The sequence below is a fragment of the Apodemus sylvaticus genome, chromosome 20 (genome assembly GCF_947179515.1).
Source record: "Apodemus sylvaticus chromosome 20, mApoSyl1.1, whole genome shotgun sequence".
NCBI lineage: Eukaryota > Metazoa > Chordata > Mammalia > Rodentia > Muridae > Apodemus > Apodemus sylvaticus.
The window spans coordinates 13,003,802-13,021,143 of NC_067491.1; the positions used below are offsets into that span (position 1 = coordinate 13,003,802).

Here is a 17,342-nt window from a genome sequence, read left to right on the forward strand (position 1 = left end):
AGCATGCTCCACCTCCCCAGGTCTATGCCAATCCCTTTGGTGGCACGGTCCATGTGCCCCACAGGTGTCAAAGAAAAAACTCATGTATGATTCAATATTCACCTACACCTGAGGATACAGACTTACAATCCTAGCAGTTTGGGAGGCTGAGGTAGGAAGATTGCAGCTTCAAAGCATTCTTGGATTGTAGGATGGTTTCAAAGCCAGCTGGGCAAATAAAGGAGACCCTGTCTCAAAATAAATGTAGGGGCCTGGAAAGATGAGTGAATCCCAAGTTAAATGCTTCTTCTTCTTCTACTACTACTTCTTCTTCTTCTTCTTCTTCTTCTTCTTATTATTATTATTATTATTATAGTTACCTTATTCATGGTGTCTCTTCACACCAATAGACTAGTGACTAAAATAGAATTTGGTACCAGGAGTGGGGTGTTCTGTGGCAGGCTTGACCATGGTGTTATTTGGAGACATATGGAAGACTTGGGGACTTTGGACCAGAAAAGCAGTTAATCACTTTAATCAAGACTTACTGGGCCATTCTGGTAGGATCATAGATAGTGCTGAGGGTGGTGTGAACTATCAGGGGCCAGCTCAAAAGAGTTCAGAGGGGAACAATAAGAGGAAGTGTTTTGTTAGAGTCAGTCCTGTGTTCAAGAAAATTCAAAGTTAAAAAAACAAAAAGAAAAACAAAAGCCTGATGCTAAAGGGCATAATGGAAGTGGTGATGTCTGGGTTTTCAATTTGTAAAAAGGAATTATAGAAGAGTTTAAGCAACGAAGGAAATCAACAACAAAAAGCTGATGTAAGTGGAATTGAAAGAGGGGGGCAAGTTTCACCCCTAGCAAGCAGTAGAAGTTGGTGGCTTTGGCCACATGGTTCTGGCTTCAGAGTCAAGGATATAAAGGGCTTGGGATTCTCCCTCAGTGACAGGGAGAGTCAAGGATATAAAGGGCTTGGGACTCTCCCTCTGTGACAGCGGCCAGGAACTTAGGGGTGTCACTGAATGGAGCCTCAGAAAGGACATTGTGTAGGACTATGAGGGTGAAGCCTGTATTGTGCTGGGGTTCCCAAGATGTTGGAGATGCCAGAGTCACAGGTTAGACAGCCTATGGATCAAGCCCAAGAGACAGAGTGTGTCTCAGTCAGTCAATGAAGCTGGAAGGAGTTGGTGAATTGAAGAATACTTCAACTTTAGACATGGAAATGCAGAATTTGGAGTTTGCCCGGCTGGTTTTCCGTCTTACTTGGGTCCATTCTTTCCTCACTGGGCTCCCTTTCTTCTCTTAGAATGGTAATGTATATTCCATGCCTTTATATATTGGAAGCATGAGATCTACTTTTTTTTTGGTTTTGCTTTTAACTGTTAAGGGATTGCCCTGAGTCTCCAAAGTTCTGGCTTTTAAACAGTGTTGAAGCTGTAAAAGACTGTGGGGACCTTTGCAGTTGGATTAAATGCATTTTGCATTATGTTATGGCTATAGGCCCATGGAGGCCAGGGAGTGGAATGTGGTGGTTTGAATAAGAATGGCCCACATAGGCTCATATAATTGAATGCTCAGTCGCCAGGGAGAGGAACTTTTTGATAGGATTAGAAGGTTTAGGAAGTATGGCCTTGTTGGAGAAAGTGAGTCACTGGGTTTTCAAAAGCCTGTCAGACACAGTATCCTCCCTCTCTCCCTCTCCCTCTCCTTGTCCCTGGCCCTCCCCACCCCTTCCCCTCCCCCTACTCCCTTCCCCTTCCTTTTTCCCTCCCTCTCCCCCTCTGGATCAGTAGCTCTCAACAACAGTTCCAGTGCCCTGCCTACCTGCATACCTGCATCATGCTGCCCAACGTGATAAGCAAATCCCAATTAAATGTTTTCCTTTGATAAGACTTGCCTTGGTCACGGTGCCTCTTCACAACAATAGTACAGAGACTAAGATAAGCACTGGTATTTAAAATTGCCCAAACTTTAAGCAAAAAAAAAAAAAAAACAAACTCCAGTCTGCAGTCTGCAAAAGGGTCAAATACCTATATCTCTAGGCCAATGGAATATTATTCATTGTCAAGCCACAAGAAGGCATGGGAGACTCTTAAATGCCCCTAAGTGATAGAAGAAAATCTAAAAATCTAGAAAAAAAACAAAGTTGAGCAGATAGTAAAAAGACTTATGGCTGCCTTGGATTACTGGGGAGAGAGGGCTAACTACGCAGAACCACAGAGACTTTTTGGTCAGTGAAACTTATTCTGCAGGAGACCATGGTGGTGGAAACATCCTTACATATTTGGGGACAACAACAACAACAACAATGACACAGAGTACATTGGTATCAGAGGGTGAAACTCTGTTCCTGACGATGTATTAACACAGGTTTGTGGACACTGATAAATTTGACACTGGTACCAGCATCCATAGTTGTGTGTACATGAAAGGACATGGAGGCTTTTCTGTTCAATTCTGCTATTATCCTGAGACTTCTCTAAAATAAATTTATGAGTTTAAGGAGAGAAAAATATCAGCAATGTTATATAACTTATGCCGAGCATGCAGTGCCCGAATCTATCAATTGGCAATTACATTTGGCTGTACCTGACAGAGACTGGAGATTCCAAGAGAATTTAGAAGTGGCTCAAACCAGATCAAAGTCATTGCCCATAAATTCAGTCTAGGGGTCAGCAGTTCAGGGCTGGGATAGTAACCCCACAAGTAAGCAGAACAGAATTCTCCTTCTGTATCTCTTCTCCACCAGCTCAGTGTGTAGCTACTTCGTAATCTTGGAGATGGTTTCTGGAGCTTTTGTTATCTTGTTTGCTTTCCTGACTGGAAAGAGAAAGAAAATAAGGAAGAGACTGAAGGATAGTGCACCATCCCTCCCAGCTGAATCCTCTTTTTAAAGAGCTTTTGCAGAAGCCTTCTCAAAGACTTCTGCCTCTATTTCTCCTGATGACCCCAAAGGAACAGGAGACACAGTGTCTTACAGCTGATTGCATTTCCATCTAAATGCCATGGGTGTTCTTTTGGTAAATTATATCGATGTATATAGAAATACATATTAAGACTAGCTTTTCAGTCTTTTGAGGAATCACAGGCTGTCTGTAGGTCTCTTTCCTGCCAATGCTGGCATGCAAATTTCTCCCATCCAATAATAGACACTACATTCTTTTTCTTCGATTGTATTATGGTCGGCTGAGTGAGTCTTGACTCTTAATTTGAGCACTGGTAGAGTTAGTGATCCTTTCTGCCTCTAGGACATCTGAAAATTTGAAAATTACACCAGGATGCTGATAAAAGAAACCACCTTTGAAGTCAGTGTCAGCGCAAAGGAATGTATAACAACCAAGTCATATTTCTTTAACTCTCCACAAGGATGTCATGAACACCACTATTAAATGCTTACTTAATTCCAGGTGCTCTATTCTACATGTTCTGTTTTATATGTAAATTAGAATATATACAGTGGGGCCACGAGAAGTAATGTTGTATATGAATATTTATTAATATGAAAAACATGTACAGCATGTTATCTAGATGAAAACAAGCTATGAAATCACAAGTACAGCATGAACCTGTATTTGTTCACCTAATTCTAGAAGGGCTAACATGTTTCAGGGTTATCTCAGGGTAATATGATAATGAGATATTTTTCTGTGACTTTTCTAACCCCTATATTTTCATCAATGCATCGTCAGTTATGTTTGTGATGAAGATAAATAAGTTAAAAAAAAAAGACAAGAAGAAAAACTTATCAAAGTCAAGTATGACAGGGCATGACAGGACGAACAGGAGTTGGAGGCTAGTCCTTGTTCTACACTGAGACTCTGCATCAAAATAAACAATAGCAAGTTATTAAAAAGAGATTCTTGTAGAAATGCCATGAGGGTGGGTTTAAAATGGATGAGAATAAAGTCTAGATCAGGGACACTGGTGATGGAGTGATCTAAAGTGAACGTAGAGGCTCTGAGTGTGGAGCAGAGAACGAACCCAGGACCAACAAGAAGATGGAACTGTAGGGATGAGGAATGGGGTGGAAGGAATGCTTATTCCTAGACATGTGGAAATCCCACATAAAGGTGATATGACATTTTTACTTCATTTCTAATTTGGGACTACTAATTAGAATGCTGTGTCTATCACATCTATTTAAGAGATAATGGTGGGTCAGATTTCATACCTAATGATCCATCCAAAAACACAGCTCTTAAACAAGAACTGTGTGTGTGTGGGGGGGGGTATGGTGGTGTGTATGTATGTATGGTGGTGTATATGTGTTTGATGTGTATGTGTGCATATGGTGGCATATATGTATGCATGATGTGTATGTATGTATGTATGTGTGTGTGCATGGTGGTGTGTATGTGCGAGTGATGTGTATATGTGCTTATGTGTGTGTGTGTGTGTGTGTGTGTGTGTGTAAGTGAGGTAGAGCTCATGAATTCCCCTCTTCCTGGGTTAGTTTAAATGCAGGGATTGGGAAGATGTAGAATTACATGCATGTATTGACAGGCAGCTTTCCCTAGTCCCTAGCTCCCAGAGTAACACAGCCCTGGCTTTGCTGCTTTTATTTAGTATAAAAGTGGGTGAGATTCCACACTTTGGGGCAGAGGTGTTGAAAATGTTACCAATGTGTCTTTGTTTGTTTTTCCATTTTGTTTTTTGAGACAGGGTCTTACTATGCAGTGCTGTCTAGAGTACGGTCATTCCATAGACCATTTTGGCTTCAAACTCAGAGGTCTGCCTTCTTCCTCCTTCTCCCCTCCCCCTCCCAAGTGCTGGGTGTGATTGAAGGTGCATGGCACCATGCTGGCTACCAACGTGTTTTAAGAGTGCCATAGATGAAGTTGACTTTGAATTTCTGGGTGCCTTAATCTGGGTCATAGACAATAGACTCTTAAACAGGGATTCATATTTCTATTTTATTTAAGAGTAAACAGACATGGAGATGAGGCTGGAAGGGGTAGAAAATAAAAGTAAATCAAAACAACAATTTCCTTTTTCTTTTTCTTTTTTCTGGTTACAGCTTCTCTAGGGGCTCAAAGAAACTTAGGGTCTTACAGGAGGAGAGACGCTTTTGCAGGGAGCACAACTCAACAGGAACATATGAATAACTGTGCTCCAAATCACTTTGCTTTAAGTCTCGATTGTGGCACAACAAACAAACAAACAAACTTTTATAAGTCAGAAGTCAGTTATCCCATGGCTGATGTCCCTGTGACATCAACACGCTGGTACAGCCCAGTTTTCAAGTTTTTGTCAAGATTCTGGGGAAGAGGTGGGTCCAATTTCAAACTCACTCTTGTGGTTGGGAGTACAAACCACTTCTTGTCTGGAGAACCCTTGTTGGTAAACAGGGGTCAGTGTGCCCCTGCTGGCAGTTAGTAGTATAAAGCTGTCCCCAGCTCCTAAATACCACCCATATTCCGGGCCACATAGCCTGTCCATCCTCAGACTTGCAACAAAGAGTTGCATCTTCCTTGAGCTTCAAAAGTCTGCCTTCATCTGTTAAGATGAGACAGAAAAATCTATCTTCCTTCCATGACTTTTGCCAATACCACGTATTAGGCATTCAATAAATTGATTTTGAGTGAACTATGAACGACATTGAGAGTAAACACTGGGAAGTATTTAGTACACTATGTACTTCAAGTGTCCTTCTGGATAACGCACATCTGAATCCTGAAAGAAAAACAGGTGGTATTTCTACAAAATGAAGTCCGTAGGTACTCAGTTCACTCAAACTCAACATTTGTTGAAAACAAACTTATTTTGCTTGGTCATTCTCCAATGATACACTCTGTCACCTCCACTAAAAGCCCACCTTGGTAGCAACTAGTCTTTCATTGTGACATTATAGGGAGACCAGCAGAGCTTAGCTTTCCTCCAGTTCACTGAGCAGTAAGCACGAAGAAACACAGTTGGGTTTGAGCTAAACATCTGAAATGCTTTTCAGAAAAATTATAATGCAAACCCCTAAAGACAGAGGAAACACTGTACTGTTTCTAAGTAAATTTATATATGTATGAAATGCTTTAGTAAATATCAGCTACATTTTCACCACCCCATACAGAGTCATTTTCAACATACCTGATTATAATAGCCCCATATATTAAGGTGCATCCATAATGAATTCAGTAAGTTCAGAGAAGAAACCTATTTTCAATATGGGAATATATTAAAATGTAAACATAATGTCAGGAAAATCTTGAGAATCCTGGCCTCCTCACAGCTGAATCTGAATTTTCCTTTAAGAATACTGAAGATGTCTTTTTTTTTTTCTTTCTTGTTTTTTTGTTTTTTTGTTTTTCAAGATAGGGCTTCTCTGTGTAGCCCTGGCTGTCTTGGAACTCACTCCGTAGACCAGTCTGGCCTCGAACTCAGAAATCAGCCTGCCTCTGCCCCACTAAGAGCTGGGGATTAAAGGCATGAGCTACCGCTGTCCAGCTACTGAAGATGTCTTACTACAGTGTATTTCTCTTATCCTGTTATTTTATAACATTGTATCTTTATTAAGATGACCTTTGTCTTAGTGACAAATTAATAATGATCACCAAAAGTTTGCTATGAACCAAATAACATCTAGACAAGGTGAGCAAGACAGAAATAGAGAGGAGGCAGTGCCCGTGCTTCCTGTCCTCTGGGACTGTAGATGCGATTTCCAAATAATCACAAGAAAAGTAGAAAGGACTAAATCTCACACAGGTTGTCAAGATTAGGGTTAAACACATTCCAGACCAGTTGTGTTTAAACGTGTCTCATTGTGACCCACTATCAACAAGTACTGTCTGCAAACTGAGGATGTACCTTGGATCAAGTGTATCTAAAATAGGAATGGTTCTGCCTGTTATACCATAGCAGACACTGAATTCTGAGTACCCAAATTTCTGTTTTTTTGTTTGTTTGTTTTTGTTTTTTTGTTTTCTATCTCCCCTGCAAGATAGGGTTTCTCTGCACACATGGCTGTCCTGGAGCTGACCTTGAACAGCTCTGCCTGTGCCTGCCTTCTGAGTGTTGGATTAAAGGTGTGTGCCATCACTGCCCAGGTGCACCCCAATTTGTAAAGCATGGGGCAGGAGAGCTTAGTGCAATTATGTTTATGCAGAGAATTAAATGAGAAGCACTTGGCCCCAAATTTTCTACATGATCTTATTTATATTTTTTAAACCGTGTTCTGAGTCCTCTCGTTGGATTTCACCAACCACTAATGCACTTACCTGAGCTAAACATCAGTCTAAATAATCGTGTGTCACAGAGCACAATTGTTGTTGATGTGTGTGCTCCATGTGCTGATGCTTGATTTGATGGCAGGCAAACGAGAAAAGGAGTGACTTAATGCAGAAAAACTCAACCTGGAGTGAATGATGACCACAGAGGAAGATAGAGGAGTGAATGAAGGATGGAGAAACCTCAATTTGGGGGTTAAACTTTTCAAATGTGAGTGAGCAAAGTGTTACCTTAAGACAAAATATAGCCATTGAGCTTAATTAAAAGACTGGTGTATAAAGATAACACTTCAATCATAAAAATCTTGATAATTTAAAAAAAATGAAAACAAAGTTTTATGCTTTGTCCGCAAAAAAGAGAAGGATACAGTAACTTGAAAGGATTATAGGCATAAAAGAATAACAATGTATAAGGCTAACTAGATAAAATCGAAGGAAAAACTTGTTTATATCTTGGTCTCTATAAACTCAAAAGGGCTCAAATCTGAGAACAAAATGGAATAAAAACAATTGACTGGATTTCCCATTTTTTTATGTGCTTCTCTTAAGATTCTAGTTTAATGCAACACCCCCCCCCCAAAAAAACCCAAACAAAAGCAAAACAAGCAAAAAAACCACACAACCCACCAACCAACCAAAAAACCCCAAACCAACACACAGATACATATAACAACAATGGAAAAACTGTTCAAAACTCTTGGGTTGGAATCTCCTGCTTGCTAGCATTTGTGCCTTAAACAAACAAACAAAAATCCAGGGAGATAATGGGATTCTCAGCATGAAATTAGCTGACTGAAATCCTGGGTGACTTTTGCTGAAATCCATCCCCTAGAACTTTGCCTGTCCTTCTGGCAAATTGGAACCAAATAAGAATCAAAACAGAAGCTCATATTTTGCACATATATAAAATGCACACATCAAAGAGTAAGTGTGCAATCACACGCAGACACACAGACACAGAGGAAACGTGCAAATGTCAATGCACTTGTGAAAAGGTGAAATTTCAGTTCCTTTGATGAAGATACCATCTTTCAGCCAAGCTCTGACAAAACCTTTGGTTCCTGTTAGACCCCTCCCTCCGCATTCAGTTGCTGGGCTCCATCTGGAGGTTTGGGGGCTCTTCCTTTCCATCAGAGCTAAGCGTTCCCAGACTCAAGGCCAGCCCTGGGTTCCTGCAGAGTACTCAGAAGTGTCCCAACTCTGCAAAGGGCAGCTGGAAATGGATTTAAAACAGCAACACTGACCAATCAGCACTGTCGCGCCCAAGCAGACATTTATTTACATGTGCCTCAAATACAGCTGAATCTGGCAGAGCCTAGATCCCGGTTTTAGGGCTGTAAAGAAGGCATTTTTATTCCACGGTGGTCTGTATCTTTGTAAGAAAAAAATTCTTCACTGGATGAATATTATTTTCTGGAGTCAGTCCAACACAATTTGGGTTCGAAGTGTGAAAATCTGACCCTAAGATTTTCTTTTTCTTCTTCCTTTCAGTTTTGTGTTATTCAATGATGAAAACGTTCTACGCCTTTCAAAATCCGACTGTGGCCACGATGGTATTCACATAACTTAGAAACAGCCCAGGCTATAAAATTAAGACTTGGCAGAAAGGAATTCTGATGGAGAAGGTTAAAACGATGGTAAACTTCAGGAAGAGCTAGGCAGTTGGTGCGGCGGAGGGGTAAGGAATCTGTCTTTCCCTTATACTCTGTGGGCGCCCGAACACGGGTGTGCAGCGCCTGCTCCAGTAGTCAGTCCCGGAGTGGAGAACCGCTCGGCGAAGAAGCTGGCACACTCGGTGTTCCTGTGGATAGTGTGCAAGTGTATGAATTTGTTGTGAATGTGCTTACTGGCATATTGTGTGCCTGAAAGTATGTGCGTAAGCACGGGTTTGCTTGCGTGCGTGTTTACCAGTAAAGTGTGTGTGTGTGTGCTCACGCACGTGCATCTGCATACAAGCACGTCTGCGATCACACGCGTGGGCGCGTGTATCTTTGTGCACTCTGTGTTTGTGCGCCGGCCCGTGCGCTCTGGGGTGAGGGCATTTCTCAGTGGACCAGAGTCGGGGTTTGGGGGGCGCTCCGACTCCTTGGCCGCTTTCCCCGGGGTTGAAATAGTAGACAGCGGCGGTTGACCCTGAATGCTTCCGGAAACTTCCAGCACAGCTCGATGGAAACTCAGGTAGAGGCCAAGCTCCCTAGGGTGACTCCGAGACAGTCATTTTCTCTAGCTTTCCTAGGGCAACCGCCCAGGGGTGGCCTCCGGCGGCGATCCGGCAGGAGGGCCTTGGCCCTGTCTCTTTAACCTCACTGCGGGTGGGAGCACGTGAGCCCGGGCTCCGGGTGGCACCCGGGCGCCGCCACCTTCAAGGCAGTTGTGTTTCGAACGCTGCCTCTGGCCGGCGGCCAGGCGCCGGAGTTCGGCGGTCCGCATGGCCTGCCCCCTCCTCTTGCTTCTCCTGCAGCCCCCTCCCCTTTATCCGCCCACGATCAGAGGTGGGCACTCCCCACTCTTCCCCTCCCGCCACCCCCCCACAAGTGCGAGCGTGCGCACACACGCACACGCACACGATCATACACGCACACACTGATCGCTCTTGAATCCCGGGCAGGAACTCTGAAAACTTGCAGCCCCGGTAAAACTTGGGCTCCGGGTGCAGAACTGCAGTGTCGCCGCCGCCGCCTGACCCTGCCACCCGAGGAGGCGCGGTGCCACCCACTGCTCTTTTCTTTGCTAGAGCTGAACTGAGCTCCTAGCAGAACCGCCGGGTCCTAGCAGAACCTTACACTCTCTCCTTACTTTCGGAAGGCACAAGTCTGTCTCTGTCCCGTTCTGTCTCTCTTTGTCTCTGTCTGTCTTCTCTCTCTCTCTCTCTCTCTCTCTCTCTCTCTCTCTCTCTCTGTGTGTGTGTGTGTGTGTGTGTGTTTCTGTCTCTGACCCTCTCCTCTGTAGCTCTCTGTATCTCTGTGTCTCTGTCTCTCCTTCCCTCCCTCCCTCTCCCTGTCTCTCCCTCTGGGGTGGGGGAGAGGAGGAGGAATTCTTTCCCCCGCCTAACATTTCAAGGGACACAATTCATTCCAAGTCTCTTCCCTTTCCAAGCCGCTGCCGAGCGAGCGTCCCAGTACCCGCAACTCCCGAGCCTTAGCGGCGAGAGGAACCCTCTCCGTCTCCAACTCTCCCTCTCCCTCGCTTCCCGCCTCCTCACGGCTACCTCCACCTCCACCTCCACCTCCGCCACCCACCGCCCGCAGCGCCTCCTCCTCTCCTCCCCCTTCTCTCCTCCTCCTTCTCTCTTCCTCCTCCCCTCTCTCTTTTTGGCAACCGCTGGACGTCCGGTGTTGGTGGTGGCAGCGGCGGCAGCCTTAAGCAGCAGCAGCAGCAGCAGCAGCAGCCCCCGGCGCACGCCAGCTTGCCCGCTCTCGCCGCTCCTGCCCTCTCCAGCTCTCTCTCCATCCCGTCTTCCGAAAGGTGCTGGGCGGATCCCGGGCGGCGGAGGCCGAGCGGCTGCAGCGGCGGTACCGGCGGAGGCAGCGGTAGCGGCGGCGGGAGGCAGGATGAGCGCACGCGGTGAGGGCGCCGGGCAGCCGTCCACATCAGCCCAGGGACAACCTGCCGCCCCGGCGCCACAGAAGCGAGGACGCGGCCGACCCAGGAAGCAGCAGCAAGTCAGTACGCCGGCGCGGAGGGGCCGCTCAGCCCACCCGCGACGCCTCTGCCCCGGGGCCCCGCGACACGCCGGGCGATCGGAGCGCGGGAGCGCAGCGGCCACGGCGGTGCAAGTTAGCCCGCCGGCCACCCGGGTGGAGGTGGGCGGGAGACCGAGTCCCCCTGGCGAGTGCGCGGCGCAGTTTCCCCGGGTCCCCGCGCCCCACGGCTCCGGGTGCTAGGGGTCTCGCGGCTCGCCGCAGCCACCCGGCGGGAGGTGGGGTCGCGCGAGGCGTGGACCCGGACTTTTGCTATTGTGCGCAGCCCCGGAGCGGAGCGGCGCGGCGTGGCTGGGGGAAGACAGCGAGCCTCTGGGGTCCCACAGATTAAAAGCGTCGCTTTGTCAGACGCGTTTGCTACTAGGGGACTGGGGCGTTTCGGAGGGTTAGGACGCGGCGAGTCCGAGGCTCCGGGACCCGCGGCTTCCTCCAGCTTCTCGGGGCCGCCTTCCCGCAGGAGGCTGGTGCGCGGCGGCCGCCCCCTCGGTGCCCTCCCCACACACACTCCATGGCCCAAGGCTCGCGCCCTCCCGACAAAGAACGCGTGCGGAGCCGACTGCCCGCCGGGTGCTCCACGGCATCTTCAAATGCCCGCCGAGCTGTTGCAGCCCCACCGGAGCTGGCGGGGAAGGGAGCCCGGGGGATCCCAGGTCCCTGCGGGCCCGGGAAACGCGCTTCGCCTTGGAAGGAAAGTGCACGGTAGCCAGGGTCGCTTCCTCGCTAGGAGCCGGGTCCCCTTTGGTTCCTTGATCCCGCGCCTCTGAGCAGCCAAAGTTTTAGCGTCCTCTTGGGCGAGTGGCTGGGGGCTGGGAAGGGACGGTCAAGGGACACCCAGGACCCCGCGGAATGGAGGGTTTTGTCTGCGGATGCAACCAATTAAGCGTGCAGCCGGCTATTGCAGAGCTGTGCGCAGTGCCCAGGGCCGGGGGCGGGCGGGCGGGCGGGCGGGCTGGCGGACTAGGGTTGGGGCGTCCGCAGCAATTTCCAAGCCTCGGGACGCGTCTATCGAGAACAGTTAAACTCCCTTCCTGGCCTTTAAACAAACAAACAAACAAACAAAATTATCAATTCTTCTTTTGCTTTAAATCGCTTTCGTCAGGCCAATAGGCGGATTAGAAAATAATCCTAAAGTCCTAAATTGCCCCCGAAGAGCTAGGTGGGAAATCGAAGCATGCTTGCTGGTGTGTTTTAGAAAAATGAGGAGTGTACCTTTTGGAAATCATCAAAGGAAACAAACTAATCTAGAGGCCTCCGAGTTTTCCCGCTCTGCCCTTAGCGACACTGGGTCCCGTTTTACACCTCCTAGGAAGTCCCCTTGCTTCCCACCAGCCACCCAGGTTTTCTGAATTCTACTAATCGCACCCCTCCCCCAAAGTCTAAAGAAAAGGGCAGTGGGATCCGGAGGTGGCTGGGAGTTTTTACCTTTGAGTTAAGGCCGAGTTCACAAAGAAAAATGTGTTTCCGATGTGTTTGCTCTAAGTGCCCACTGGCGCTAGTATCCAGGGGAAGTTTCTAAGCACCCCCTTCCACTTTTCCCCTCCCCCGCTCTCTAGCATGCGAGCTTGCCTTGAGAACGCTCTGGAGTTGTAATTAGTCTCATTTAAGCACCCAATCTGAATGAAACAAGAGTAGATGATTCACCGGCGAGCCGTTCTGCGTCCCCGGCGAATCGCATTTCCAATACTCAACTGCTTGAGTATTGGCTACTTACTTAGCCTAGCACCCAATAAAGTATAGTTAATATACCTGGTGACCTCGTGGCTGTTTCAATTTCTCCTTCCCAGATACTTAAGATTTTTCGCCCCACTACCCTGTTTTTTTTTTTTCAGTCCACACCCCACCCTCTCCGCCCAAGAGTTTCTTTTTCAAAAAAAAAAAAAAGTTTTGAAGACAACATGTTTATTTTTATAAAAAGATATTTAAATTTCGACCGGAGACCCGTGCCCGTCTCTCCAAAAGGAAGTGGAGAATTGAAGCAATTATCTAGATAATTCAAGCAAAGCATCCCCCACCTCAGATTTACCATAATTATTTGGAAATTTTAGGGAGTGTGGAATGATTCTGAGCTGAAGAGTTTGGATAATCGCTCCAATATTTCACTCAGAATGTGTGGGTTGAATCCTAAACCACCTGGAACACATGCACATAGAGGTGACTGCAGGCCATGCTTGGCTGTATTTATTTATTTATTTATTTAGTCTCCTATCTTTTCAGCTATTATAACTATTTTTGTTGCTTGAAATAAGTAATGGTAGTCATATGAAATGTTTACTATTTCTGTGAGTTGCCAAGGGCATGTAGATCTATTCTTACCATTCAAAATGTGTGCTTTTCTAGAATGTGCAGCTTTCCCGGGGTTTGCCATCATTTTGATTTTGAAATATAATCCAGTTTTCACATGTCAAGTAGCTTCCTCCTTGAATACTGGGGGTCGAACTCCCCTTTTGTCAAGGCCATTCCATCACCATCTAACTACATGCGTGAACAGAATAACTTCCAGCAGGTCCGTGAAGGCAGCGAAGGCAGAAAACCCAGCCAGAGTCAGGGTCAATTTCTTTCAGCCAGTCTAGCCCCAACAGCTTTTCTTTCCTCTTTACAATCAGGAGCCAACCTGTGAGCCCTCTCCCAAGAGACCCAGAGGAAGACCCAAAGGCAGCAAAAACAAGAGCCCCTCTAAAGCAGCCCAGAAGGTGAGAATTGTCATGCCAAGTTCTTCCAATGTTATCAATGACTTCCATGTAAATTTTTCCATTCTAAGTCTACAATCTGAGAATTGGTCTCAGCTGGGTAACCCAACACATTTTTTTCCCTGTATTTGTTAGATGGGTCTTAACCTTTTTTTTTTTCCTCCCTCCTGTGCTGAGGCTTAGCTTAAAAGCTTCTTGAAGATAGTGTTTTAGGCAAACAAAAAGCCATCAAATAGTATAAACCTTAAGGGGTGGGGGAGAGTGGGGAAAGGGCTGGGTGGGACAGGGGTGGGGTGGGTAGAAATGATATTGTTAATATTTACACCCATGCTGAACCACTTGAGAATAAATCAAAGCTAGAGATTTTGACAGGTGGTGATATGCCTGCAATTTCCTCTGGGGGAAAAATAATTGAGATTAATTTATTCCGTGCTTATTTACATGATGACTAGAAGCCAAGTCTCCCCATTAATGTTAAGTACTTGCCAAATAGATGCTAATTAAAAAGAAATCCAATTATGGCTTACTGAAAGAAGTTTCATGAATTTTACAGCTTTAAATGTGGTGATAAAGTATACTATTTGGGTCAGATCTGCACAATATTATGTCATAATTAGAAGAAACTTTCTCCCAAACTGTTGTGCCCTCAGTTAGACAATTTTAAGTTTATTTTTTAAAAAATATTTGCTTTATTTATGTATTTTTTTTTTTTTGGTGGTGGGATGTGATAGAATTCAATCAAGTGTGACAATCACTTTTTTTTAAAAAAACCAAACCAAACCAAAAACAGACTTCAAATTGCACCTTTAAAATCATTTCATGTTGGTTATATGTGGTAGCAAAGAGGAATTACCTTACAGTAAATGCCTATAGAGAGAAAGAAGGAAGACTATATGTCACTTTTTGACCTTATAAAAAATTGATAATAATTTGCATCTTATTTTTAAGTATGCTTTGTAATAGAAAGTAATGGTTCAAAATTAGAAATAAATTGTCACATACCTTCTCAATAGATTGAAATATACAGCATTTGTATAAAAAGACTCTGTGCACATTTTTGGGGGAAATTAAACTCCTGTGTGTATTTTCCTGTGTTGAGGGGGATAGCACTAACCACATTCTGTGGGAAGTCTCTTAGTGGTCCATTCCTGTCATAGTCACTAGTGATGTAGAGAGGCCACTTAGGATGTAATTATCACATCTGGCTCTTTGGTTTTAACAGGGTTGAACAGAGTTGAAAGAACAGATTTCTCTAACATTTGAATTAACTGTCTTTTAGAGTTGAGATCTGTAGTGACTGTTTCATTATCCCACAGTTGTCTCTAAATAACCTTGTTATTTAAGTAATAATACATAATCTGGTATTCCTAATATGAGTGCTTTCTCTTTCTTCTATTTATAAATGAACTAAAATAGGATTTTTTTTTAACCCAAAAGATCCTGTGTTATGTTTCTGTGACACTTATTTACTTGTGTTCTCAGGGGCAGTACAGGAGGGTCTTGGTAGGTGTCAGCAGATATTTAAAATGTGAAAATGCCTCATCACAATATAAGTTAAGGCATCTTTAAAACTCATCATAAATACATGAACTGAAAGTTAATCTAAGGAAAAGGGTGGATTATCTTCTTGATATTCCTGTGTAATGCTTCTACTTGAATGAATAGGTAAGAATGGTCTCATCCTGGTCTCTTTACTTTAAAAGGTTTATTGTGGACAAAAGGAATGGTAAGACTTGTGCTCTGTATAACATATAGAGAAACAAAACAAAATAAAACAGAAGTGTATCAGTTTCCAAGCATGTTTGGTTTTCAGTGACTTTAGCCAGAAGTATCTATAGCTGCCCCCCCTAGGCTGCTCTCTTCCTGTAATTCCTCTTGTCTCTACACATACTTGTGTAATTGCTAGAACACAAATACCCCTTCCCTCATAGAAGACCTTTCTCTGAAATCCTTCACTCTTCTAGGCCTCAACATTCCATAGACTGCTGTTACAAATGTTAACAATGTTAAAATGTAAGATTGTAACAGTTTACAAATGTAACAGTTTACAAAGGCAAAATAAATGTTCCGAATGTGAACAAGTCCATTAGCCTAGAAAGTGACTATTGTTGTTCTTCAGCTCTGTAAATTACACTTCATTTGAGAAGATGATACTGAGGACATTGATAAGTCATTTCTGGAATGGATAAAATTAAGGTGTTTCACTTCCAAATGTTCTTATTGGACATAGATGCTCCTATGCCTTTATCAACTGTGTATTGTATTCTAACAAAGCATGTTTCATTATGATTCTCTTGAACTGAAAATCTTTTTAGAAAGAGTTATGTAGTTCAAAAACATGCAAGATGAAAATACCTTACCAGACTAAGCTGAATGCATGGGAGAAAGCCTTCTATATGATTAATGAAGTGAGTAATTTTCTGAACTCTGGGAATCATCACACACACACACACACACACACACACACAGCTAGAGAGAAACAAACCTTCAAATTAGGGACGATGTAATGTGTACTGGAGTCCTGATAAATGCTGTTTTGGTTGGTTTGGAACTTTTTTTTTTTTTTTAGCTAAGTTTATGCTTGGACTGAGCAACTGGCCTTGGGCATTTGAAAACAAGATTGCTCATTAGAAAATTAACAGTGAGAAACGACAGTACAGAAATGCCGCAAGACCAGGTGGATGGGCAGTTACTAAATTAGCTGTCCTTTACATTTCAATAGAGTTGTTTTCTGTGTGACATGCAGACGAAACAAATTTGTAAAAAGGCAATTTGTTGTGTTTAGAATGTATGGAGGAGACCATCAAAATTAATTCCATGGTATGGATCCATATTAGCCGTTCCCAGGAACTCTTCCACTCTAGATGTAACCTTAAAAAAAAAAAAAAAAAGAAATTAGAGGTTGATGACTTGTGGAGTAAATGGTTTGTCTGAGTATATGTGTGTCTGTACCTTCATGTGCATTTGTTTTTAGGACCAGGGGTCCCGGTGACAGTTACCTCCTAACCATTTGCATTCTAGTTTCCCCTTGTGATTACGCTTCACTGGAGATGCTGCGTATTTTTACTTTTCTTATGCTTGGACAGAAGGAAGGTGTCACCTCCATGTTGTGTTTAGAATCTTATTCCCTTTTAATCAGAAGAGAAAGCTGGAGTTGTTGACACTAAAATCTCTGCTCAAAGCCACAGGTCCAATTGAGCTTCCAGCTTCGAAGTCAGTCCCATTCAGGCCCTTCTGAGGGTGCTGAACAGAAAGATTTCAGGCACAAGGAAACCCTAGTTCATAGGCTTAGAGGTTTGCTTCCCCCCCCACCCCCTCCCCTTTCACCTGGGGTGCAGTGGCCAGACTAGAGCACTGAGTGCAGAATGCAAGTTGCATCTGGGCACGGTCTGTAGGCTTCGAATAACACATTCAGAACAAACATTTAATTCCATCTTCAGACACAATAGAAACAAGCCCCCAGGCTAACAGGGTACTTTGTAGATTGAGTCCGCATCATTTACGTTCCTGGAAGTGATTGGTTTTATCTCTTTTTTTTTTTTTAGCATAAATTATTACTAATAATTACTAACGTCATTGACAGACAGTTTAGGAGTAGAGAAGGAAGGTGGGGCTTGGTCACCATTTCATATCCACTGTAGAGGCTTGCTGCTGGGTGAGGAGAGGATTGTCTGTAGAGCATTGAAGCCCATGGAAAAGAGGGACCAGAGGCAGCCTTTGTTGGTTGTCAAAGATGACCGTGAGGATGACCATAAAACT

General features: G+C 44.5%; 1 protein-coding gene across 1 annotated transcript in view; it reads left to right on the plus strand.

Annotated features, from left to right (window-relative positions):
• The first annotated feature begins 10,598 nt into the window (after positions 1–10,598).
• Hmga2 (high mobility group AT-hook 2) overlaps positions 10,599–17,342 on the plus strand; it is a 107,963-nt gene continuing 101,219 nt past the window's right edge. Inside the window, exons 1-2 of the mRNA XM_052166027.1 lie at positions 10,599–10,857; positions 13,500–13,586. Coding sequence (XP_052021987.1) covers positions 10,747–10,857; positions 13,500–13,586 — 198 coding nt within the window. The 5' untranslated portion in view covers positions 10,599–10,746. The remainder of the gene's footprint in view (positions 10,858–13,499; positions 13,587–17,342) is intronic.